Source organism: Dermacentor variabilis, chromosome 7 (assembly GCF_050947875.1).
Source record: "Dermacentor variabilis isolate Ectoservices chromosome 7, ASM5094787v1, whole genome shotgun sequence".
Taxonomy (NCBI): Eukaryota; Metazoa; Arthropoda; class Arachnida; order Ixodida; family Ixodidae; genus Dermacentor; species Dermacentor variabilis.
Window position 1 is genome coordinate 159687361 of NC_134574.1, and position 27620 is coordinate 159714980.

Genomic DNA, 27620 nt, shown 5'->3' on the forward strand with positions numbered 1-27620 from the left:
TATTTTCTATGTGACCTGTTTCAGTTTCATTAATGCAGTCAGCACACTCATCTGAATGAGCAGTGACTGTCGTCTTCCCAGAGGTACGTTAGAGTTCAGAATCAGTACAAGACATTGAAGTTTATAGCTAATTGGCTAGGCTGTCAAATATGTTGTATATAGGTCTACGAATGCATAGTTTAATAGTGGCGTGAAGAAGTGTGGGCCCCATGTTTTGAAGCCTGTGCATCTGTATTCTTTATTTGGTCATCGTTTGACCGCATTCACTATGCTTCACTCTGTAGGACAGCCTGGTCATGCCTGCCCCTCAGATTGCCACTGAGTACCTCACTCCTGATGAGATGGTAAGCAATCTATTGTTTTCTTTCCTCTAGCTATTGTCATGTCAAACATTGTGTTGCGATGAGTTTCACTGTGATCTGATATCATGCCTACAGGAGCTTGGTCTCAGGGCAAAATTTAAAAAGTCTGTATTGATAGAGTTGTGATGCTGAAAACTTGCAGATATGTGTAATTTTATGTGCTTACAATTGAATTTGAAGCCCTCTTTTTATTATCTCATTTGGTTCAAATTTTATGCTAGCTTCCTTTCCTTGTTCAACTCTCAGCAGAATGTTTTTCTGGAAGACTTCTTCGAAGTATTGCAACTCTTGTTCTAGGCTATACGGAGCATTAAGGTTAGCCTTATTGGATTCCTTGAATCATGTAAAAGCCACTGATAGCTCTGTTTTTTAAAATCTGAGGAACATTTTTTTACATACATTTTTGGAAAATGAAGTAAAGGAAGCTTGTATGTATAATCAACACCACTATAAATTAACGCCCCTATGCCTCATTACCCATATGCTTTTCTTGGCTTCATTGCCTGCTGGCTTTACAGTGTTGTGATTAACAGAAATCGAACCCCTCGGTTTCCCTTCTCGTTCAGCGTATATAGACACTTCAACTCTATAATTGTGTTTGCTACCTTGTTTTGAGATGCTTTGTGCGCTGAGCTCTCTGTCCTAGAATAAGTGCTGTGTACTTTTACCCCAGGCAACATTTAAGAAGACAAAGAAAAAAGTGAGGAAAACGCGCAAACGTGAGACCTTCAAGGTGGATGACCTTGCTCCACTCCCTGGACACGAAGATGACAGGAAGGACCACGGTTCACGGTAGCGTGCTTCTGAGTTTTCTTGCATTTGAGGCAGACAAGTTTACTGTGTAATGTAGTTTCAGCTTTTTTACATATTAGACCACCTATAATGTAACCGTTTATGGTGAATAACTGGCTATAATACAGCCTTTTCTGACTCCCGATTTACCCTCCATGTTTATGCTTACTGCTTATAGTGCAGCTGTGCGATGCAAAATACCTGTTATAACGCGGCTTCTGCGGGCAGGAAAATTCCACAGACAAGTGTGTTAATGAGCGTGCTTTTCAACGAGGTGCACTGGCTGATGAGAGGGAAGGCGATGCGGAGGAGAATGAGACGTGAAGCAAATGAACACGGAACCAAAAAAAGAAAGAAGAAGCTTTGGCAGCACGATGTGGACAAACGGTGGTTGCCTAGACAACAGAGAACCTTTTTCTCGGCTGAGCAGCGCATGCTTTGCACTGAACACGGCTTCAGTTTCTGTGCACCTGTTTGGGATGGTTGTCTTCGGCAAGTGCAGCTATCGTGTGTGCAACCTTGACTGCTGCAAGTTAAAATGGTGTTCCACAAATTTAGTTTGGGGCTTTTAGGTCCACATGCGAGCTTCCTCCTTTCCTACCAGTATGTGCACATACAAACTGCGTGAGCGTTTGCAGTAGTTGCCGTGGCTAGTCACCCAGAAAGCAAACTTTGCTTCACATGCGCTGCTGTCAGTTCAGCCCATGTGTGGGATTGCATACCCAATCTCTGTGTAATCATCTACGGGTACAAACATATCAAGGGGGAGCTTCCCGCGATGGCAAGCTGCCTGACACCCCCGCCAGCTAGGCCTAACCAGCATGCCTCATCAGAAGACGGCGGCTAAAGTTGCGGTTTGGTGCCAAGTCAACAAAGCATGTCGCAGTGACTGCACAGCAATAAGGAAAGCGGAGGAACCACCTTGATAACGAAAGTGAGGGCACGAGTGGTACATGCAACGCTCGAATGGCGGCAACTTGGTCTGCGGTCACCATGTTTTCGACATTGTCGAAACATGGTGACTATGGCGAGACATTGTTGACAGTCCGAGAAATCAAACAAGACACCATACGGTGTCCGAGATTTCACTGTGGAGTAGGTGGCAGTGCCGCGCGGAATTTCAAGTAATTGAGCAGGTTTCTTCTCTGTCTCTTTTTTCTTGTACAGTCGAATCTCGATAATTCGAACTTGAAGGGGCCCAGAAATTTGTTCGAATTAAAGACCTTCGATTTAAAAAAAAGGGCTTGTTTTTATAGTATTGGTGCACCATAACACGATGCACAAACAGTGTGAGTCGGGAAATATTGTGGCATGCAAGCACACAGCGAACGAGGGCCATGAAACTGCCTACACTGGGAAGCACTCGCTTTCCAATAAAGGCACAAAACAAAACATCAGGAAGCGGGCTAAGCTGGTGCCGACGCGGAGACCTTTGAATGTAAGGGAGTTACAAGGAGTTGAGAGGGAGCGTGAGGGGAGCATAGTTGCGAGGAAGGGCAGGAGGGAAGTTGATTTGCTTTCCCGCCAGCTGGATGGATGATGCAAATTACCTCTACCACCTAAGACTGCCACCGAAGCAGCGCACTTGCCTAGGCCAGACTGGGTCTCCACCACTGCTTCCCTCTGCATGCGTGCTCGTGTGCTTTTTCCTTCATCTGCTGACAGATTGGCGCAGTATTTACATTCTTCGTTCTGCATTATTAATGCATTATTAATGCGAGTCATGTCTTATGAAGATGATGAAGTCGTTGCCACCGATCACAATCATATTGATGTGCTCCCTTCTGAAGCACAAACAGGACCAAACCAAGCCAACCAAAATAAGCAAGAGGGCAAGCTGACCCGAGCAGATGATAGTGCGAAACAAGCGACCTGGCTGAACCAGACGCTAGTATGAATAGAGCGGTCGGCTAGATCCACATGATGCCAGTTTCCTGTGCGTACGTCACTCAAGGGACCGGTCTCCCATTGCCTTCGCTCGCGGTTTGCTTGCCACCGCAGCGAGCCGTGAAATATCAGCCCAAGACCGATCCCTCCTGCGGCGTGCGTTTTGGCGCTAGTGTGGCTGGGATATTATGGCGCAACGCAGAAATGGTGACCTTGCCATTTGAGAGAGGGTAAATTTTTCTACCACATTTCTGTTCTTTTTCTCCCCTCTCTCTCTTAAGAGGGGTCTCTCCTAAGCTTTTTCTTTATGGTGGGGTCATAGCAATGCTGGTCGGCGGTGACGCCGTGTGATTTGGCGCGCTACTGAAAGCATTGTCGGAACACGGTATGCTTGAATTAATCGTTGCTAATGTCTGTGTGTTCGAATTATTGGTCGTTTTCGCCCATTTTAAGACATATAACTTTGATGGAACCACAGTTTCAGTTTGAATAAACCAGAAGTTTGAACTAAGTGTGTTCAAATTAACAAGGTTCGACTGATCTTTGTCTGTTTGATGCGAAGACCGCGAGTCCTCGCACATTAATCTTTCAATGCTCGTAAATTTAAATGGACGCAAACATTCCGGTCGCAGGCTCAATTTCTTGGATATGCAGGGCTGCTTGGTCTACATGCATTATACATCTGCAGCCTTTAAATAATTTTGTTTTGGTTATAGTGTGGATATTCACAACTCCGGCAACTTACACTACAAGCGGTCTATGGTATACTCTGGAATGTAATTGACAGTGGTACAATAAAAATATTCCTTGTACAGCTACACACATAGAAGAATGGGTTACCTTAGCATATTATTTGCCCCTGTGAAGGTCACATTTGATCATTGAGGTAGGCTGGCATGCTTTTGCCTTTTGTTGTTTGTATTTACAGGCTTTATAAGTTGCAGACAGCAGCTGTATGCACAAGATGCATGTTTCTAAATAAAGAGAGAACTGTGACATATGGTTAAATATAGTCCAAATTATCAAGCATGTCGAAAAGATTGAGCGTCTGAAAAATTCTTCGTTTATGTACTCACATGGGACTCACTTTTGTTTCCACTGCTGTACATGTATGGTGGGGACCCTCAAAGGGTCCTCCATTGATTTTGTGGCATGGTGATTGTGACAGACACTTTATCCACTTATAGCTGGTTAGAAAAATGTACACTCAGAATTTTCACATTTTTCACAGTAAAGAACTGACTGTGGCAAACCTTTAATTCACTTGTGGCCACTTACCACCAGAAGAACTCATGCAAGTAATTAAAAAGAATTTTAAAAAATGTAGTATCAAATTAAATTCAAATGCGAACCAGTCACAAACAGCTCAAATTTTTTGTGGCATCTTCAGAGTTCATTTGCAACAGGGGCTTAATTCAGACTTCGAAACATACACATGGGACTGTTCCACACTTAGAAACAGACTGCAGAGCGATTGCATGTCATGCTTTCATGTAATTGTGCAGAACAGCAGTCTCATCAGTTATCTTCTGTTCACGTTTCAGTTTATGCTGGTGGTTCCTTGTCACATGTACCATTAACCTTGTCACGTGTATATGAGGGCTGCTGCTTTTGGAAGCCAGCTTAACCTGCCTGTTTACAGCAATAGTTAAGATCAAAGATTTGTTGAATATAATGAAGCACCAGTGTGAACCCTTATTCTAAGTGAGGTCATAAGGAGTGCTGATAGGTGATATTCATAATGCATAGTGTTCTGGCAACACTAATTGCATCCGCTGTCTTTCATACAGCGCAGCTGCGAGACAGTTGTACGTTGACAGACTCAGTCATCGTGGCTGTGCAGCTTTTTGGGCCTCTGAAATGCAACTAATTATCTTCATTGTGTAGTTATTTATGAACAGCAAAATGCACTGTATTGCTGTGAATCAATGAAGGCTCACTAGCACATTCTTGCACTCTAAATTATTCATCTGGACGGCAGCCTCAACTGGTGCACTGCTTTGAAGTTGAAACATACGCCAAGTCACCTTTCGCAGTGGTATGTGCATTGGACCTGTGCTTAGTGCATGAAAAGTTGCTAATTCACTCTCGAATTTCTGCTCTTGGAACGACCTTGCATTGGAATACAATGAACCAGGTTCATTTCATCTTCAAGAAAACGTGTTGCATATGTGTAACTAAATCAATGCACCATGCACGCAACTGATGAGAACTGTGGCTGCTTTGCTCATATTAGGTTCTCACTCCAAGTGTGCGAACTTAAATTGTGCATGACAAATCGCACGTGCATGTCCTGTGAAGATGGAGGACAAAAGTGATTGGCATGTTGATTGTCAAGTTTTGTGTGTCACTTTCAGTTGCTGCAGCCAGTGCCCACTTGATGGGATGAAAAATCTCTTATGTGTTACGCCATACAATTGTGCCTGTGGCATAGGCACATTGTGCATGTATTTCCTCGCTCATGTTTTTGGGTAGTGCTTAATTTTCACCCTGCTCTTGTGCTTTTGGTGTATGTTAGTAGAAGCCTTCACGGTTTACAGTTGCTCTGGCAGGAAGCACCAGTGCAACAGTGTGAGTGGCTCTGCGAATGCATGACTCGTCCTTAGCACGGCTCAGTACTAGAGCTGAACACCGAGAAGCACAAAGTAATTAATTGTCGAAAGGAAATTTGAGAAACACATGTGACTAAACAGCGTTTTGCATGTTGAAGCAGGAATAGCTTGAGGATAGAGTCTGTGGACAAGGCCTTGTTTATCTCTGCTGCTGATACAGATGTGCAGTAGAAATGTGCACCAACAACGTAACAGCTCCCATAATTTTTAACCTCCAGCACTTGGCAAAACTTGCTTCAAATAAACTTCGCTGTCTTAACTCTACAGCGAATAAATGGCAGTAACAAACACTCCATGTGTTTGCCTATACTGATGTGCCAGAGTGCATTTGTGTTTCAGTATGAACCAAAGTGCAATTTCCGTGGACATTGATCTCAGAAGTTTTCATTTTTTATCCAGTCATTGGAAGTTTCACTGGAGGTTGACTGTGCCGATTGTGGATAACGACCATTGTTTAGGGGCTTCAAGTTATGTTGAGGAGCCTTTCTCCATGTTCTAGTTTGACAAAATGACAGTTACATATTGCTTTCTTTTCTTGTCGTAGACGGCGCCGTGAGAACAACTTCACGGAGCCCGTCTTCGTGAACCCCCAGAGCCAGCAGTTCTTTGATGAGGCTGGAAAGCCTCCTGAGGAAGATGGTGAGTGAATTTGTTGGCCGCTGTGTGTGCAAAAGAAGCATTTTGCTTTGCTAAAATTTGCACGTTTCTCACATTTGCACGTCTCTTTAGACATGATTGGACCTGACGAAGACTTGACCGGTGTGGCAGTAGAAGAGGATGACACCGATCAAGCTCTGGAAGCTGCACTAACGAAAGCACGGCGGTTGCGCCTTGCCGAGGGCAGCTCTTTGCAGAAGGTGGGTGTGCCCTCATCACAGCATGGTAGTTGTGTCTTGCCGCCGCTTGTTGTTAAACAGATACCGACGCATATGTTTGCATTTGTGGAAAAATAATGTACCACAGGCATCTCGCATGTGAAAGGATCTCGCTGAGCATGTGTGACAATTGGGAAACAAAATATTTTGATTTGATACTAAAGTTGTCTGGCATCATCAACCTTATTGTTAATTCATGACAGCAAAATGTGCTGACGTTGTGTATGGTGTTGCTCACAAAAAGTGGGCATACAATAGAACTGAAAACAGGGCTAGTTTGTAATGACTGATTATGAGTATGATAGGGCAATATGAGATGAAGACATTGTATATTGTTTTCTTGTCAAAATTACAAGAAACTTAACACGTACACATGTGCAGAAATTGCCAAACATTCACGGCAGGTTAACATGTCGTTGGCACTAGAGGTCGCTCGTTGTGATGGCGAGTTATCTTATCATCAGCAGTTAAAGGGTTTAAGCGGGCTGAAACATGCTTTTTGCTCACTCCTGTTTATTGTTCACTGGGGTTTACGGTGTAGTGCGGGTGTTACCAGTTTCTTAATTAGATTTTTTGGAGTCCACAAGTTTTTATTGAATGCTGGTTGTTGCATCAGGGAAGGTATGTCAGGCTAGTAACCGTCCATGGGCATTGCGATTTGATTTTTTCTGATCTCGCTGTTATAGGCAGACATGCTAATTTAATGCGCTTGTGCAACATCCAAGGCATTTACTAGACTTTTGTGCTTTCAGTTCATTTTTTGGACATCAGTTAAGTTATTATTACAGCTAATTAGCCCACTGTTGAGATTGTCTGTAGTTTGCACTCACTGTATATAATTGAAAATGGGTCGAACATGAATATAGGGCGACCCCAGTATATTGAGCTTGCCAAGAAATAAAAGAAAGGATTCAAATATAGCTCAACCCATACTTTATTAGAAAAGTGAAAAGCTTTGAACATGACGCACTCTTATTTACCATAAGCTCGTGCCACTAGGTCTCGCTAGTCGACACCACAATCTGCATCCTTGTTGGAACTGCCAGAGAAGTTGTCCTTGGCTCCCAAAACGATGTTGTCCTCAGTGCCTTTGAGTGCATTGGATATGCAACATTTCTTGAAGCCAGACTGGCGTTGTGTCGGAGGAACTCTGTTAGCTTGGTACTTTTGATAGGTTTGTTCACGCATATAGGTTGAAATTCTTTGGTCATGAATATAGGTCTATAGCTCATTTGGGTAGCACTTTCTAAAAAAAAAAAAAGGTTGATCTATATTCAAATAAATACTGCCATTCTCTGTTGTCACACTTGAAGTCACATGACATGCTTGTAAAGGCGTGTGTAATACTATGGTGTATGTGGTCGTATGAATATGTGCTGTTTGTATTGCCTTAGGTGGGTCGAAAAGAATCGGTAAAAAATAAAGATCTTGTATGGACAGATCAAGGGGTCATGGCAGCAACTGAAGGAATCAAAGTAGCAGCTGGGGCTTTGTTGAAACTGAAATTGAGTGTTTTCTTAGCTTTATGAGTGGCCAAGTGCATTGCATGCTCGATACCTTGGTTTTGTGGCCAAAATTAAATTTAAAAAAGATAAAAGGGACTGCCGCATAAGCTTAGCGTGGTAAATTGAACTTGCAAGCTGTAGGCACCACAAATATTCCTAAAGTGTCATTTTGCATTTTTAGTTGCATCCTGTGCTGTATTTCAAGTGTCGGTTGTATGCTCACAGCTGTTTGTAACAATGAGTGTCTATTCTTTGCTCTCCTGAACAGATAGCGGAGTCCGCACGACTGGCACGTGACCAGGATGTCAGCGAAGGCAACGCAAACTCGGCAAAAGCCATTGTGCTTAACTCCACAGCTGAATTCTGTCGAACTCTCGGCGACATCCCCACGTACGGCATGTCTGGAAATCGTGAGGAGGAGGCTGAGGAACTCTTGGCACGTAACCCCTTCGTACCTGGCTTTCGTAACATGTGGATTGCACTGTTCCAAAATAGGCTGTCCGAAATGTGGCAAGTGGCCTTTCCTTTCTGATAAGAGGCGTGACTTTCTTGCAGGACATGGACATAGAAAATGAGGAAGAAGATCAGGGTGCTGGCGATGCGGCGAATCGTGGTGCTTGGAACGAAGTAGACATTGAAGAAAAACCCGTGGAAATCAAGGTCCCACATTTCATACCATCTTTGATCCATTTGTCGTTAGCTTGAGCTGAGAGCATATTCACTATGGGGAAAGTGCTGTGTGTGGGGAGTGTCTGGAAAGTCAATGCCTACCTATAATTTATTATAACTTCAGAAATGATGTTTATGTTTGAGTGAAGTAAATTTTATCATGACCAAGAGAAACTAAGAATCCTGTCTGCAGATAGTTGCAGATGACAGCAAAATGCATTGTCAAGATTAGGCCTCATTCACCCAGCTGTTGGTTGCTGCTTCTCATCACCATTACAGCGTTGTATTCTGTCAAGGAATTTGGTTTTCATGCCAGTCTCCACTAAATGAGGCAGCCTGCCGCATAGTCACTATGCATTTAGGTTGGTGAACTGGTGACAGAGACCCACCCCGTCAGAAACAGACCAATTGGCGAACTCCTGGATCCTGCCAACTACTGCTGAGAGCCCCTGTCATCACCTGTTCGAACTCTCTCCAGCACGTTGCCAGCATAATTTTTTTCTTGGGAGAGCACTGGGACTTCACAGACAACAGCTGTGTGAATAAGGCCTTGCTGATTCTCAAACTAGTGTGATGACTTGGAGTGTGTTAATTATTCTACAAGATGCTGCAGCCGCAATTTGGCACCATGCAACTATTTCTTGTGGGAGTGGCTGAGTTAACAAGCTTTGTTAAAACAAGAAACAGACTATGAATCATGAAAGGTGTTAATGCAAAATGTCCTTGCAAGTGTCCTGTGCCATTTTTTGTGAAAATTCAAAGATGTGCACAAAATTTTGCACTGACTTGTGAGCCGTGTGGGGCTTACATAGAATTTTAAATGTGACATGATGCGAAAATTAATGTTTTTTATGCGGGAAGAAATCTTGCGTGCCAGTATATTTTGCATGTTGAGTTTGACTTATAATTTTGTGAGTTATTAGAATATTAATGGCGCTGTGGCAGCATGGCATGGACGAAAACATAAGGCTGGAGGTTACAGGACATGCGTTGACTTCTTGCCAAACATCTTTGTGTGTACTGCTGCTACACCACCGTGAGCATTCACCAAATCCCAGTTTTCCGTTCTACTAAAATATTTACATATGTGCTTATCTTCCAGACACCCTACATACGTAGCGGGACTTGTACAGTGACATGTGGCCTAAGCACGACGCCCTTTGGTCGTGAATATTATTTCTGCTGTCTCTTTGTAGGATCGTGAGAAAGAGCCCATTTTAGAAGAGGAACCTGACCTCTCAGTTGGCATCTCAGGCGCACTAAGGCTGGCAGTAAAGAAGGGTAAGGTTGTCAAAAGTGCATCGCGCTGGGCTGCTTTCTATAACGTGTACTTGACGTTCCCCATCTCTTGGGATGTCTCTGGTTAGACCTGTGGTACTCACAGGAGCTGCACCTGTATGTGAACTGCTCAGTGTGACTTCTGCAAAGAGTTACATGGTTGCTCGAAAAGTCACTCACATGAACCAGGTCAGACAGCACTGTCTGTACCATGGTTGTGTGAAGCTGGGTTCATTTCATTCGATTTTTCAACCCTAAGTTTCCGAAAGTGGGCATTTGATTGAGAAGGACATAATTAGAATTTCAAGAAAGAATAAATAGAATAAAAGAATAAATAAAATAAGCAGACTTCAGCTTAGAGCAACCAAGTTCGAAGGCTTGGAAACATCACTTTTCACTTTCTAGGAGAGTAACATTGATTGTAGTACAAGAATTCACCTCTTGTTGCAGTTATGACAGTAAGGTGTTGTGCTTGGAAATTGATATCACAGAGGCATACTTTGTGATTTCTTGGTTCTGCCAAAGACAGGTTGAACTTCACATGCTCAATGAGTACAAGATAAAATGTGAATGTGAGAGTGATGTGGCTACAGAGGTATAAGGAGTAAGGAAAGTCAGATTGTCAATTTTTCTGTTCCTGGAAAGAGGTTGATTCTATAGGATATGCTCTGCATATCCGTGTGCTCCCCACAAATGTGAAGTGATTCCTTCTGGCACACCGACAATGCAAGCTGTCGGCTGTGTTGCGATGCCTTTCTTGCATTGCTTCACTGGTGACTAATAGTGTGTGATCTTGCATGGTTACCCATCCATCCCTGGGGAAAAAAGTGTGCAGAGTTCAGACATGATGTGATTTGTCCACGAAAGCTTGGAAGCATGAGTAACACATGCAGTGATTCAGTGTGACAGAAGACACTTTATCAGATGGCATGGAGCTTTAGAAGCCAAAGGCACACCTGATGGCCACTGGGTAAGTCCAGGGCTAGCAAGCCTACAAGAACAGGGATTGACTTAAAATAGCGGTTAAGGAAGAGTTTGGATGATTGGTAAAATGCGATTTTCGCTGCTATTCGGACTGTAGTGAAAAAAAAAAATATATATATATATCATCCAGTTGACTATAACACGAAGCTACAAAAAAAAACCCAAATGGTTCCTTTTCAAGAAGCCTTGTTCATCTTGTGGGTTGCTGCAGAACTGATTTGCTATATTCATTGTCCTTTTGCTTCAATATTTTTGTGAATTCGGCCTTGCTCTGTGATCTGCTAGCCTTTTAGTTAGCTCGGATGGTAGAGTGGCTGCCCCGGAAAGATCTTGGTCCCAAATTCAATCCACGGACTGGGACGAATTTTTCTTAAACTTCAAAGCTTTCTTGCTGAGAAATCCTGTTGTGTTTCCTTTGGATCTTTGTGCTATACATTCAGGTGGATGAAAGATTTCTCTTTCATGCACCTCTCTCCAGCTTGTGGGCTTCTGCCAAACTGATATGCCACTACTTCGAATTTGTCACCTGCTGCCTCAGTCAAAACATTGAAGTTGATGTCATTTTTTAGATAACACTAAACATTTAGATAGAGAGTAGGCAAAAGTGGCAAAAAAAAAAAACAATAAAGAGCAGTTTGTGCAATCACTGATATAAACATGGGGCTACTCTTGGACCTTCCCTCACAATACTATGTCTTACCTTGTTATAACAAAGTCACATCCAACACGAAAATATCTCCATTATATCCAGTATTTGTTATAGATTTATGTAATATATGTTCATTACATGCTGATATTGGTGAGAAACATTAAACATTTACTTCATTATATCTTATAATTTGTTATATCAGTGTTCGTTACATCAAGGTTCTACTGCACTGAGGACTTAAGAGTTCGACTGGAATGCCTCCTTGAGTAAACCTTTGTGAGATTAGACCTTGTATGTTGTAGTTAATATTTTGCTTTAGCAATGCATAACGTAGACTTGCCACAACACTCTCTACTCGTCACTGTAGCATTTGTGTTGACGAAATGAGATGTCCCCACAGGCTACATCGAGACAGGGGAAAAGAAGATTGTGGAAAGCAAGAAGCACAGTGACCTGCATGCACAGTCGTACACCATTGAGGAGAAGTTCTAGTAAGTACTCTGCTCGACCTTATTCATATTTTGTCGGCTACTTCCCACCCAAGCCCTTATCTGCTGAAGCCCTTATCACTGTGACATGCCGTCACCACCTTAGCATGCACTGGGACGGGGCTTTTCTTTCTGGGGATTGTGTTGCGGCTACTCAAGACCATTGCAATTATTCTAAAGGGACGAGGAAGACGACGACTGACTGACCATTTGAGCTGTTTTGACGTCTGTGCTTTTGCTCCGTGTAGTTTAACCAGTGGTGACAAGCTACTGACGCCTAACTACTCGTAACAATATTTGAAATGGCATCAATAATTGCGAACAAGATGGGCTGCTTGGGAAGCCAAAGGAGAGTACACAAAGCACAGACTTCAAACCTCATTGATAGAATCAACAGCAAACCTATGCCAGGTGTCGCAGCTAACACGGAGCAAGCGTAAATCAAAACAAAACATAGCCTTTTGTGTGGATGAAACCAACTGTGTGTTAGCAACCTAATAAGTAAGCCTCCACTATCTCTCGTATTCTTATTAAACAAGTAACCAGTACTGATTAATTTTACTCTAACTGTATGGCCACAATGTCAACAGAAGGTTTGTAGAGCACAGTTGAAATCATCGCTGTCAAATGTTTCTAATGTGCTGCCTTTTGTGTAGCTGTTTTCTTTCTGCATTTAAATGAAAGCGACTTTGGTGTGCAAGCAATTGGCTGACACAACATTTTAAGCATTTTGCGAGCTTTCCTTTAAGCATGGGAAAAAGTGACACAGACAGTAAATATTACAGGCAGCTGAGAGTGATGTTTCCAATGTGCTGCACAAACCTTCTTTGGTATTGTGGCCATAATGCTAATAACTGAATGTTTGTTTAATAATTGATGCTAATTACTGAATAAAAATACAGTAAAATACTGGAGCCTTCTTTAGAAGGTTGCTAACGACAAACAGTTGGTTTCATCTGTGCAAACCTGACAGACGGTGTTTTTATTCCTTTGGAGATCCGCTCCATCTTTGTAGCCCGAAAATATTTTCTCTGACGGGACATACGGTATTCCTATGAAGTTTACATGCCTTGAGCACTGATTAGCTTCACTTGTGCATTTTCAACATGTACAAATGAGTAAATGATATGATTGGAATGGTAATTAGGCAGTATATCTTAAGAGGTTGCTTATGGATAACCTATAAATGTTGTGTAAAACATCCGGTTTGGCACTGTTCACAGTAGGCTTTTGCATAGGCTGTGAGCTTTTGAAAGTATGACCACTGCCACGTTTCTATGGCCATGCAAGGAACAAAAAGGCGGCCATTTTACTTAGAGCATTGTTGTAGGCAGCCTTAAAGGGACACTAAAGGTTAATATTAAGTCAACGTGGACTGTTGAAATACCATCCCAGAAACCTCGAAACGCTTGTTTCGTGCGAAGAATAGACTTATTTTAAAAGAAAATGCGTTCTGAAGCGTCCGCGTACGTCTAGCGCAGTGCGCAGTTCAAATCATCCGCCCTCCGATCGCGGAGTATTGACGTCATGGTCTCATAGTGACGTTGCGCCGTCGGTGAGTAAAGCGGCTCCCGCAGACGGCGCTACGGCTTTTCTGCACAAAACGCAAACGCGCGGCCAGAAACAGAGCCAAGACAGCCGACAACAGCGCGAAAGCGGAACTATGGTGGCTAGCGGAAGGGAAAGCGCACGACGATAAGCTGGTTCTTTATTTTATGACGCCAACTTCGACGCTCGTTGCAATGGATGACCCTGACAACGACACATTAGCTCGCGATGCTGGGCTCGAGTTCAGCGATTTAAGCACTGATGAATGTGACCTGCTGTTGAGGGCTCGCGCTGCCGGCGTCGTTGCGTACTACTACGACGACGGCATGCTTTGAAAGGCACTTCACGCGACGAAAGTCGGCGTTGAACTCGTAATCCTCTGGACGAAAGTGCAGCCAGCACACTACGTGATTTTTCGGCTCTTTGCCAGCGCGCTGTGGCAGAGGTACGGCACTTAACCACTTCGAACGGAGAGGTTCACTCGTTGGCACACAGTGATAAGTAACGTTGGATTCGCCGCTGCAACTGCCCTTGGCCAAGTTCCGCCGACCGTTCGCGCATCCCACGACATCACATGGACGTGGCATTCTCGCTGCTTGTTCCAAATGCTAGTTTCGCAATCCAGCAGGACCACCGCAGCACGACGCGACAAAGAAACAACTGAAACTCCAAAGCGCGCGCGGCGCAAAGTCGAGCGCGCAGAGTCGAGCGAAAACGAAACTTTTCGATCACCCATACTACTCAAGGGTAACGTCAAAATGTTATTTTTTCTTAGAATCGAATAGAAGTAGACAAGTAGCATTTTCTTCCGTCTTATAATCTAATGAAATGATCTTTTTAATACGAGTAGTTGAGTATAGTGACATAAATTATGATGAGGAGTGCTTTCGTCATCGGGCTAGTACCGGAATGTCGCTGGGGGGTCTCAAATCGTGTCATGCATTTACCTCAATTTCTCGGTTACTAAAGCTCTGTTCGCGATTATATTGACGCTTTAGACGTTCTAGAACATTGCTTTATCACTTTAACTTGACTTTCTGGTAACCTTTAGTGTCCCTTTAACAAGTGTTTCGCTTGATGTGTGTGATTAGCTGGCATGTGAGAACAAAGTACAGGGCAGCTCGTTTTATGGTGAATATCATAGAACGTAAGCTCTTTATTTTGTTTGTGTATCGACTACTTACCTCCACATTTTTCACAACCGTGAACTATCTCATGGAGTCACTTTCCCTGCTTTCCTTCTTTTAATTGCAAGTGAATTAAGTTTTGTTCATTAAAGCTATCATTTAGCTGCGTTTGTATATTTAAGTCACTTACATAACTTTAATCATGGCACGGGTGCAGAATCTTAATTTCCTGCACGAAGCTGGGCATGTGCTGCAAGAAATTCAGATTTCGCGCGCTGTGCATCGCCACTGCTCGTAGTGCCCCCTCGCGTATTTAAAGACCTATGCGACGATTCCGTTTGGTTTTCACTATTTGTAGGCGTATTTTGTATTGCTAAACATTTATTTGTACATGGGGTGCGAGAGGCTGGATAGGAGTCCGCAATTTTCGGAACGACTGCGACATAACTGCTGTAACAGCGACGACTACGCATCGCTCTTTGTATAGGCGGCTGCATTATGGAGGCTAGAAACCTTGATACGCGCACGCATTTTAGCAGAAATAAGTTTCAAAAAAAAATGTGGTTAAGTGCCGCGAAGTAGGCGGCTGTGCCTTAACCGTATGTGTGTTGAGGCCCAGAGGCCATTCCGTCCTTATCAAGGGGAGTGCTAACCGTCTCTCCTTTTATACAACACGTAAAGAATGCGTCGTTTGCAGGTATATATAGCACCCGTATTTCGACCGCCCGAAAATCGACCTCGCGTTCGTTTTGGTGAAATAAAAGTGAAGTTACTGAAACTATACGGAGCTTATGATGCTGCACATATTTGTGCGAATTCTGTGCATCGATCTGTTAGTCGAAAGCTATGCTGACTGCTCGTTTTGTGCCACACGCAAGAATAATAGCTGTTGGTGGGAGGCCTGTCCGCGTGAATTATGCGAGCGAGTTGATTAGGTTGCGCAAGGAACTAAATAGTGAATGCACTGCTTGTACTGTCATGACGTATTGAGATTATTAAATTACCTTAAACTGAATGACATAGCGATATAGCTGGTGGCTTTTTTTTTTCTTTAGGTGTACGACTGCGATGCGCAGGTAGAGCGACCCACATTCTAGCGCAGGGCTAGGCAGCAGTTGCATCGCGCATGGATAAAACGAGCGTCATATTGTTTAAAATCTTGTTTCATGTCGGTTAAGTGCGTTACTAAAATTTTATATTTGCCTGATTATTAATAAACAACTTGACCATTGGCGATAATTGTTAGTTTAATTTGTGAAGGCCGCAGGGCCCCCCATAGTGACTAAGTTACTAAACTCTTTATGTCATCGAGGTCGTCACCAGCGATTTGGAGTTTAGTTTTGGGAGTTCCCTATGCGTCGCCAAAGCGCGAGATTTAAATATTGTCTGGTTTGAACATGTATACTTGCTCTACGGCCCCACCTCTTAATCGTTAGCACGGTGGACGAGTTCGCGCAACTGCAGCCCCTGTGCCATGTTTTGTGAACTTTATACATCAGGAAAAGAAAGCGTTACAAATAAACATGCCCCGCTAGATAATAAGGGATAATGCCGATATTGTGATCACAGGCAAAACCCAAGAAAAGCATAAGGCAAATTAGCTGTATATTTAACTATTTAATTAATCAATTACTGCTTTAAATTTCCATTTTATTCATTAAAATGAACCTGTAGCTCTGGGGCTCCCATCGAAACACGTGGAAACGGAGAAACCGTATTTTCTCAGCAACCACTGCGCTAAATTTAATAAGCTTGTTGCATTTAAAGGGATACGCTAAAATCAAGGACTATTAGTAGCGAAATTTGGGGTTAGGCCGGATATTTGTAATAAAAATTTTGAAAATCGCAAATTTTCAGAAAACGAAACTAATAAGTTTACAACTCTAACTCAGCCATGAAACAATGATATCACAATTCTGTAAACTGCATCAATAGTAAATCTAAAGCAGATAAAAGTGATCTATTATAAATGGCTGTCAAATACATAACTACTATGTAAGATTTTGCAAAATCCTCGCAAACATTGTAACAAAATAACCTAAGATATGAATTGATGTATCAAATTTGTCCACTATAGATTCTCTAACAGACGAAGTTTACTGAACTGCTACATCTTTTTTTCTTGCGGAGTTACGGATTTGTAAACATTGTGCTTCTGCTTTTTTTTAAGCTTACTGATTCTTCGTAGATTATGAAACATTTCTGGCCCTAAATCAAAATTCTGCTTCCCACAGTTGCTAGAATTTAACTTTCTCTTATAGATGCAAAAGAATTCATTCAAATTGCTGCAGTCCTGTAAAAGCATTTTTGTGTTTTACATATACTTGAATAGGTGGTGTCAGAGTTGGGCCCGAGCTGAAGCTTCCTCTTAAGGGTATTAAGCTTATTGTTAATCTAACATGTTCTTTAGTTACACATATATCCCAAAACAATAAAGCAGATAATTTCTCTTATTCTTTCCTGAGCTGATAATTTCCCCTATCTGTCTCTGGGCTGCGTTGACTTCCTACGATTGCTACTCAAGATCCAGTCCCTTGGTCCCCTTTATTCTTTTTAGTGAGTATAATTTGTTTCTTGTGAACAATCCCTTCCATAGCACAACACCCTCGTATTCTTGTTTTCCAATATTGCAAGCATAAGGTCAGCATTTAAATTAAGAAGAGCTGGGTGCCCGACTTGTTGCGTACAATGGTCATTTTCTTTGTCTTGATTTTTTTGTGTCCATACAGTGATGACGACAAAGCGAGCCGCCGAGAGCGTTACTGTGGCCCTGTATCAGACTTCAAGGAGAAGGATTCATACAAGCCGGATGTGAAGCTTGAGTACATTGACGATGGCGGGCGGATACTGAATGCAAAGGAGGCCTTCCGCTATCTGTCGCACAAGTTCCATGGCAAGGGCTCAGGAAAGAACAAGGTTGACAAGCGGGCAAAGAAAGTCGACCAGGCTGTGGTATGGCACTCTGTGCTGTGTTACTTCTTTATGTGTGAGCTTTCTCAAGAAAAGCTTGATATCTGCCCACATGTTCAAAACTGAATTGTGGCAAGCAGCAGCTGGCATAGCTGCATTAAAGGGACACTAAAGGAAAATATTACGAAGTTGAAATTGATTCGATAGCTTACCTGTCTAAAAATCTGTCATAATTGTTTCCTGGTTGCCAATATGTTGTCATTATTGTGCTAATATGACTTAGGTTGTATAGAAAACTGCCGCTGAACGTCCTGAACCACCTGCCTCGTCTCCATCATCCGCCTAGCAGGCGGCACCAGTTGCCAGGTGCCCTGACATCACGCCATGCATTACACGAGAAAGGTACCATACCCCAGCATAGGTGACGCCATTCTGAGTTTTCATTTTTGTCATTTTCGCAATTACAAAAGCTCTGTTCTCAACGAGTGATGAATCCTTTTTTAAAGAAGCTTAATGTTTCATTCTAGCTTGACGTAATATTGCCCTTTAGTGCCCCTTTAAGATGAATGGAGCACATGCTCAAGGTGGCTGCATGCGGTGGCCACAGTTTGAATAGAGATTGTTTATGTTGCCAAGGTAAGGCCCATACCAAAAAGGAAATGTTGCAACATTAAAATGTTCCATGAAGTTGTAACATTGGCATGATGTTCTTTCCCTTGTGTTTTGCTTATTTGAAGTTTCTTGTAAACTTGCATTTGGTGAACGTTTAAGGGCAGTCTTATCTTTTCTGCACTAAAATCTGCTGAAGAATGTAGGTTGTCATTGCTCTTACTGTCAGATTTTGCATATTATTTCCTTGTTAACTTTATAATGGTGACACTTTACCTCATCTTTGTTCATTGCGTCTGTCAGGTCTTTGCTGATATTGTAGATGAATGAAATTTTTATTATGTTAGCAAATGCATTATTATTACACTTGTCGTTTGCTACTGTTTATAATTTTGAAACATATTGTGATTTCTATGGCCATATGAATCCAACAGACAGTGAAGCCAAGTAAGCATAGAAGAAAAGCAGCTTTTTTTATCATGGGACTGTACAATTAGTTACAGATGAGGGTTAACCAAATGTTAAATATTGTTACGTAGGAAGACACCGACGAAAAGCTATTTACAAGTATATTTACAAGGCTACAAGGCAATACGCTGCGCTTGGCCAAGAGGCAACAGCCCGCGCTAGCTTCTAATCGTCGTCGTCGTCTTCACACTGCTCGCCTTTCGTGATCGCACATATTGTGCCGTAGCACTACCCCCGGCGGCAAAAGCGCCGTCCCGGAGCGACTAAAGATCGGACTCGGAAGCAGTGTAGTAGGCCTTGAGCCTACTGACGTGTACGACATCACTAGATGCCAGAGCAGAGGACGAGGTTGAACCCACAGGAGCAATTTCGTAAGTCACAGGCGTAACCTGGCGCAGCACGCGGTAGGGCCCTGTGTATCGCGAAAGGAGCTTCTCGGAAAGTCCGACGTGACGAGTGGGCGACCACAGAAGCACGAGCGCCCCAGGCGAAAACTGTACGTCACGATGGCGGGCGTTGTACTGGCACTGCTGAGTGGTTTGTGAGGCCGTCAGTCGAGCACGGGCAAGCTGGCGTGCATGGTCGGCGAGGGCGATGGCGTCGCGCGCATACTCGCTTGTTGAGACCGCAGCAGGAGGAAGTGCCGTGTCTAAGGGCAAGGTAGGTTCGCGACTGTACAGTAGATAAAAGGGAGAAAATCCAGCGGTGTCGTGCCGGGAAGAATTGTACGCAAATGTTACGTAAGGAAGGGCAATGTCCCAGTCGTGGTGGTCCGTGGAAACGTACTTGGCCAGCATATCGGTAAGAGTACGGTTTAACCGCTCTGTCAGGCCATTGGTTTGAGGATGGTATGAGGTAGTCAGTTTGTGTTGAATGGAGCAGGAACGCACAATGTCAGCGATAACTTTCGAGAGAAAGTTTCGACCACGGTCAGTAAGGAGCTGTCGCGGGGCGCCATGAAGCAAGATAATGTCACGCAAGAGAAAGTCCGCGACGTCAGTGGCGCAACTGGTAGGGAGAGCCCGAGTGATAGCGTATCGGGTGGCGTAATCAGTCGCGACGGCTACCCATTTGTTCCCAGAGGATGACGTGGGAAAGGGACCGAGGAGGTCTAATCCAACACGAAAGAACGGTTCCACGGGGATGGTGATCGGCTGGAGATGACCGGCAGGTAGCACCTGAGGTGTTTTCCGACGCTGGCAGGGATCACAGGCAGCAACATAGCGTCGAACGGAGCGAGCGAGACCAGGCCAATAGAAGCGGCGGCGGACGCGGTCGTACGTGCGGGTTACCCCAAGATGTCCTGCAGTGGGTGCGTCATGCATCTCAAAGAGCACAGTCTGTCATAGCTGTTTTGGCACGACAAGAAGAAGGTCAGAGCCGTCAGGGAGGAAGTTCCTTCGATACAGAATGCCGCCCTGGAGGACATATCGGCGAACGGATGCGTCGGTAGGTGTAGAGCGCAGACGCTCGATAAGTGCTCTCAGCGATAGGTCTCGGTACTGCTCATCGGCCATGTTAGCGAAGGCAGACACAGAGAAAATGCCGTTGGCGCTACTACTGTCGGCGTCGTCAGGCTCGGCGACCGGGTAGCGAGACAGGCAGTCAGCGTCCTTGTGTAGTCGGCCAGATTTATAGGTGACAGTATATGAATATTCTTGGAGGCGTAAGGCCCAGCGACCAAGTCTTCCTGTAGGATCTTTCAGTGAGCATAACCAGCAAAGCGCGTGATGGTCGGTGACAACGGAAAAGGATCGGCCATATAAGTATGGGCGGAATTTCGCAACCGCCCAAACTAGGGCCAGACACTCACGCTCAGTGATGGAATAGTTGCGCTCCGCGGGTGAAAGGAGCCTGCTGGCATAAGCGATAACCCGGGCGTGGCCACGCTGGCGTTGTGCCAGTACCGCGCCAATTCCGTGACCGCTGGCATCAGTACGGACTTCGGTAGGCGCAGAAGGATCGAAATGGGCCAGAACCGGAGGCGTTGTGAGAATTTCGATTAGATGTGAGAATGCAGAGGCCTCGTTATCGCCCCACTGGAAAGGGGCGTCCTTTTTCAAAAGCTCGGTTAGTGGTCGTGCTATGGCGGCGAAATTTCTCACGAAACGGCGGAAGTACGAACAAAGGCCGATGAAGCTGCGCACATCCTTGACACACTTCGGAACAGGGAAGTGCACAACAGCATGGATCTTGCCTGGGTCCGGTTGCACTCCGTTCGCGTCAACGAGATGTCCAAGGACGGTAATCTGGCGACGGCCGAATTGGCACTTGGATGCGTTGAGTTGCAGACCGGCTCGACGAAAAACGTCCAGGACTGCTGAGAGGCGCTCGAGGTGCGTAGCGAACGTTGGGGAGAACACGATGACGTCGTCCAGGTAGCACAGGCACGTGGACCATTTGAATCCGTGAAGAAGGGAGTCCATCATGCGTTCAAAAGTGGCAGGGGCGTTACATAGACCGAACGGCATCACTTTGAATTGATAAAGACCGTCGGGTGTGACAAAAGCAGTCTTCTCGCGGTCGAGATCGTCCACGGCAATCTGCCAGTAGCCGGAGCGAAGGTCAATAGAGGAGAAATAGCGAGCACCGTGGAGGCAGTCAAGGGCGTCATCAATCCGAGGTAGGGGATACACGTCCTTTTTGGTAACCCGATTAAGGTGCCGATAATCCACGCAAAAGCGCCATGAGCCATCCTTCTTTTTGACCAGTACTACAGGTGACACCCATGGACTATATGATGGTTCAATAATGTTCTTGGCAAGCATTTTGCGAACTTCTGCGTGAATAACTTGACGCTCAGCTGGTGACACTCGATACGGGCGGCGATGAATAGGAGGGGCATCGCCGGTATTAATGCGATGTTTGACAGCTGTAGTTTGGGCCAAAGGACGATCGTTAAAGTCAAAAATATTGTGGTAGGAAAACAGAACGCGGTAGAGTTCACGAGCGTGCTCGGACGGCAAGTCGGGGGCAATCATTTTCTGGAAGTCGGCGATGGTACAATTTGCCGACTGCGATGGTAGAGGAGTATCGGATGAAGTGTCGTCAACTGCAATGGATGCTACTGAGTGATCTTCGAAGGAGCAAAGGTTGTTGTTTATTAGCAAATATTGTTTATTGAAGAACAGACAACTTTGCCATTGGTGGGAGCCAAACCCCGTCCCTCCCATGCACATAAAGAGAAAAAAAAAATGTAAGAAAGAGAATAAATTTTCTTTTTTGCCTTCCATGATTTCCATCTGTGTTGGCTTCATATGGTTGTTGCCAAAGAAAAGCCTCCAGGTTCACAGTGTTCTTCTCACTTGTGATATGCTGAATCTATTCTTCACATCAATGCCTCCTGCAGAAATTGAAGCAGATGAGCTCAACTGACACCCCTCTGAACACACTCAAGTTGCTTCAAGAAAAGCAGAAAGAGTTGCAAAGTCCATACATCCTGCTAAGTGGAGGATCGAAAGCTTTAAACCAGTGAGTCTCCTTTGATGCACAAGAAAGTTTCTTTCAGTTGACGTGTCTAAGTGTAGACAATGCTAATGTAAATCTCTTTTCTTCTTTTTGCAGGAGCTCCCTGATGAAGCCAAAGTAACAGCCTGGATCAGTTTTATTCCTTTCGTTGTAAATAAAGGACCATAAAACATGAGGTCTCTTTGTACTATTGAAATAGAGGCTGAACATCTGGATGTTTCCTTGATAAGGAACTTATTTTATGCGTACATTTTGTACATACAATCAACCATGTCCGAGGGTCAAGTAGTAGTACGTGCTGCTGAGCAATCATGGCAAAGCTGCAGGACAGGTAATTATTTTATTTTCTTATTAGCAGCCTTAGCCCCTATGCAGATGACACGTTCACCTGGTGGTTAGTGGATATGACGCATGTCCCAGCCTCCAAGATTTTTCAACACTGTAGGCAGCTGGGGCAGTGCCTGGTCTTGGAGTTCATGCAGAGAAGCTGTGTAGTATTTTGAGTCGGGTGTCACTCCCGGTGAGCGGTAATGGTGTTCTTTACTTTGAATATTGAAAGCATCTACTGTTCCAAGCCTTAGTAAGTCATCCACTTGTATCTCAAATGTACAATTTTGCATGGAGACTGATGTATGTCTAGACTACATGAAATGGCTTTCTTGGTGGCCCAAAATATTGCTGCAGTTGGCCTTTAATCATAAATAAAATCATAATCATAAAAAAAGAAAGTTGCTCCAGTTTATGGCACATGCGACTTTCTTATTAAGAGTGATTTTTGTCAGTGCTAGCAGGAGCACATTGAAGTTGCACAATATAAAAAAAAATTCAAAAGCGATTTTAATGAAAAGTCTGAGATAAATGGTCAGGCTTCTGCTGTACGTTGTGGTTATAATTTAACTATATAACAAGAGTTTGCAGGAATCTCCACTGAGGCACAGCAACCAACACAGCAACCAGTATGCCATTGAACATGTCTGTGCACATTACTGTGATCCCTGGTGATCAGCCTACCCGCCGTGGTTGCTCAGTGGCTATGGTGTTGGGCTGCTGAGCACGAGGTCGCGGGATCGAATCCCAACCAGGGTGGGCGCATTTCAATGCAGGCGAAATGCCAAAACACCCGTGTACTTAGATTTAGGTGCACGTTAAAGAACCCCAGGTGGTCGAAATTTCTGGGGTCCTCCACTACAGCGTGCCTCATAATCAGAAAATGGTTTTGGCACATAAAACCTCATAATTATTAATTATTGGTGATCGGCCTGCAAAAGTAGCCTGCAAGCTGAGCCTGGGGATGCATCCTTTGGTAAGCGTTGATTGTGCAGTCTCTGGCAGTCGAGCCGAAATAAAGCGTCTTGTTTGGGGAGACTGGTCCATGTTTCACTTGCTTGCGAGTAGCAAAAAGGCATTTACCTATTACAAGTTTTTAAACCAAGGCCACTGTGAAGCAAAGTATGCAAAAATGGTTAAGTACTCTACATTTTATTGTGAAGGCATTTATTTTTTTCAAGACAAACCAGTTTTTCGCATCGTTTTTATGTGTGAACGAGCACACAACTTGCCCGTTGAGTGAGCAGTGTCGACGCGCAGCCTTGAACGTGGCCGAGCTAACTTATCACTCTTGCTCAACGACATACAGGGTAGTGTCGCTGGTTGAGTAGTGGTGGAAAAGAGCAGGGAAGAGATTGATGCAACCGGATCCATTGCAGGCTGGCATAGGTAGCAGTAAAAGGCCGATAAAGAAGTTTTGAGGAAGAGAAAAAAGGTTAAGGCGATGTATACAAATATGCTGGAATGAAAAGCGTGTATAGCATACCTGATTAACTCGAGCAAGGTAGGTGACTGCGTCACCGCCCCGTTTCAAAGGGGATGCCAATAGATCAACAGTGTGACATCCCGGGGCAAGAACTCTCGCTCCTCCTCTGCTACAGTTTGGGCGGTACCTGGGCACCTCCTGCAGTGTTTCCGTTTGTTCACTTTCGTTCCACATGCTAGGGCACTTATGACAGTCCTTTCAATATATTTTTGCTATGTCTTCATTCGTCAAAATTTATTCAAACAGCTTATTTCCTTGATAACGATATATTTGTCAAAGGCAGCATTGGAGCTCAGCCCAGAGCGGTGCGGGCATTTCATGCGTAGTTGTACACTCTGCAGACATAGCTCAAGTGCATAATAAAAGCACAAGCATGTAACAAATGCTGGCTACACCGGCGTTTCTGCGAAGACTTCAACAAATATAAAAAAATTAACCCTGGGATACTGTTTCGAAAATAAACGTTTATTGCTCATCCTCCTCCCCTGGCAGATAGACATCTATAGTCCTCAAGTTGGATTTCTGAAGCAGGCGAACATTACACCCATAAAAAAGTTTACACCCTTTGGGTCTTATTTTGTCCCACAACTCTCTGAAACATGTACACCCTTTGGGGCTTATCTTGTCCCACAACTACACTCTTAAGCAGAATTACACCCTTTTGCCGCAACAATAATCGTCATCTGTCTTGTCCGCATTTCATTTCTTTAACGCGGCGAGCCCGGTATTTCCCAGTAGCGAACGGAAGGTTGTTACGGCCGTGCGCTATTGTCGTCTTTAGCTGAATACGTACAACTTTGTTCGGGAATAGGCGTGAGCCTGCCTGTGCTCCGACCATGGTGCAGGTTTGGACCGCGTCATTTTTGTCGCCGACGCAGATTACTTGCAGCGCTGATTAAAATGTGTTCGCGTACGCCTGGACAAAAATGTTGCAAGAGGCAGGACGATTGCTAGCCTGCTGCTTGATTCCCGGCGAAAAAAATAAATAAATAAAGCTCGTGGTGCCCGCCTGTTATTCCATGCACGTTTGGCTTCGTTGCTATATGGAAAGTGAAGTTGCTCGAGCATGACCGTCGCGCTTATGTCGGGAGGACGTAGCGCTGACTATGCGTGCTTATCGAAGTTAACCATTCCGCGATATTTTGTGCCAGCGGTGGCGGTAACGCTTTGTTGTTGTCGCAGGCGGTGTTAGCCTGGAGTCGTTGCCGGCAGTTGCGCTTTCGAGTGCTGGCGCAGGCTGGCGGTTCAGCTTGTCGTAGTCGCCTTGCAGGAAGGTGCACACATGTCGAACGGTCGTAAACACGGGCGCTCCTTGTGCAGCTGAAGCGGATGAAGCTCGCACAGTCTCATCCCACACTCTCAAGTCTCGGTAGCAGTTCTTGCAGTTCACTACCAAGAACGTATTCCCTCTGCTCTTCCACATTGTAAATCAATAGTTAGTACACTACGCGACCTCCCTCCTCTCGGCAGAACGTTTGTAGAGGGGCCGGCGGCGGCTAATGTCTGCTTGCTCATGATTCAGAAGGCGTTCAATGGCAGCGCGCCGGTGGTGGGCCTTGGTGCCTGGAGCTGACCGCCGTAAAATCTACTAACTCAGTTCCTTAGGTGACTACTTTGCACAGTGAAAGAATATGAGCTACTTTATCTTGCGCCCATAAGATTCAGCACTGTTGCATCTGGGGTCGCAAGCCCCAAGGGTAGCGTTAGCCTGGCGGCCTGGGGCACAACTGGAAGCATCCGAAGGTCCGAGCAAAGCATGAGTCGACTGCTAACAGAACAACTTGTTTATTCTAGCATCGCAAAAGAGCGGCCGGTCAGGTCGACCGAAGTGGAGAGACGGGATTGCACGTTACTCGACGGAAGAAATCGGAGCCTCCTCGGCGTCCGGGGCAGCTGCTTTTATACTCTCGCAGTCGAGGGCAAGAAGGAACGGCTTGCGAGAGGCGCCCGTGACGGCGGGACACGGACACGCTGAGAGACACGTTGAGACAAGAAGTGACGCATCCACCGGGCCGGCGCCTGTCAGACCTCCTCGCTTCACAGTTGGGGAGCTCCTCTCCCCGGCTGCCGCGCTTTGACAAGCGTGGGCACCAACATGCACACACACTCTCACACACACACACACACGAAGACACGTGGCATTGAAACATGCCTGGACGCGCTTGGCAGGAAGCGTTACGGCAGCGCTGAACGGGCCAAAATGTCCGCCGCTTTGAATCAAGCCCCGGCGTCCGTTGCATCCGCGCCGGCTATACCGCGCGTCGTAGGCGAAACGTAACAGCACGTTCTTTTGGTCTGCCGCGCGATATTCAGCATCTGAGTACTCAAGATAATCATTATGCTGCGGCTTGTGCTTTCATGAGCATAATGAAGCCACCTAGCCCGTGGACCAGAATAATGTAATGATATATTCCAATTCTCTTCCTTTTCGTGCTTCATTAGTGGTACCAACGGTGCTTCGCCTACGTTGTCATTAGCATTGACTAGTTTTGAGTGGTAGATGATAATAAAGAAGGGAGAGGAATCAGCGATATATGCATTATCCTGGCTCTGACGATCAGTTCTTTTATTAATATTTAAAGGTGATTGGTTGATCAGTGTAACTTATAAAAGCAATACAGGAACAATGATAGCGACGCACTGTAACTGAGGGTTCTTAACTGCCATATTTACTCGTGCAGGGCCCTCACTTTTTTCTGATCTTTTACTGCGTGCGGGCCTCACACGAGGCAGGCGTACGTCTCCTGAAGCCTCAAACGGCGCTAAAATTGCCATGCAAAATAACGCAACCACTAGTGGCTGAATATGAACGAATTTACCGTCGCCGACCGATTTTTCGGACACAGAAAGTTCCATGAAAATGTCCGAATAATCGGCAAGTCCGAAAAAACGAATTGAGGTGGTAAAATCGATGTCGTATATTTTTTAGAGCGCCATATCACAGCCGAAAATTTGTTCACAGACTTACGCTCAGTGTTGTGCTCCATTAAAATACAATTTACTTGGAATCCCGTGGTGGCCGATGCGTTTCCTGTTCCCGCATTGCACAGCGCCCGACGTGCGTCGCGGGTCGATGTGAAGTGCATATGTCGCGTACTCGGCCTTGACTCCACGATACTGCCAGTTTAAGCTGTGAAAATTAGTTTGGAGTGCTTTATATATCTTTATACAAGCATGGGGGTCAAGTTTACGCCGTTAGATCCAATAAGCACACACACGAACTTGGTTAACCGCGTTTGTGGTATAGTCGCCGGCTGATCGCCATGCGTAACCAAACTCCACTTTGCGCATGTGGTCGTCAGACCATATGGCCCGTGCACGCGGGCCCGATTGCCGATGTGGTCTAGTGGTGCAAACATTTTAAGGGCGAACTTCCTGCAACGGCTTGCCGCCCGCCACACCCGCCGGCTATAAAGGGGCCGGCTAGGCAAACCGCCGCTTCATCGGCGTTAGCACAGCTATACATGATGTCTTTCTTTTTCTGCGCCAAATTAAAGAACAATGCCTGTGGCAGTTAGCACAATTGTAACCCTTGATCTAGATTACTCGATGAGGCGGCTATTACTTCTACGAAAA

General features: G+C 44.8%; 1 protein-coding gene and 1 non-coding gene across 2 annotated transcripts in view; one reads left to right on the forward strand and one right to left on the reverse strand.

The window, feature by feature from the left end:
- Window positions 1–22406, forward strand: part of LOC142588297 (U4/U6.U5 tri-snRNP-associated protein 1) — a 37959-nt gene extending 15553 nt beyond the window's left edge. The window contains exons 11-21 of the mRNA XM_075699881.1: window positions 285–344; window positions 1036–1154; window positions 6198–6292; window positions 6383–6510; window positions 8302–8469; window positions 8589–8693; window positions 9899–9983; window positions 12014–12104; window positions 17506–17728; window positions 22113–22234; window positions 22328–22406. Of these exons, the coding sequence (XP_075555996.1) occupies window positions 285–344; window positions 1036–1154; window positions 6198–6292; window positions 6383–6510; window positions 8302–8469; window positions 8589–8693; window positions 9899–9983; window positions 12014–12104; window positions 17506–17728; window positions 22113–22234; window positions 22328–22352 (1221 nt within the window). The 3' untranslated portion in view covers window positions 22353–22406. The remainder of the gene's footprint in view (window positions 1–284; window positions 345–1035; window positions 1155–6197; window positions 6293–6382; window positions 6511–8301; window positions 8470–8588; window positions 8694–9898; window positions 9984–12013; window positions 12105–17505; window positions 17729–22112; window positions 22235–22327) is intronic.
- Window positions 15329–15451, reverse strand: LOC142589140 (U6atac minor spliceosomal RNA). The gene has a single exon (XR_012829834.1). It is a non-coding gene; the product is annotated as a U6atac minor spliceosomal RNA (small nuclear RNA).
- Window positions 22407–27620: the final 5214 nt, after the last annotated feature.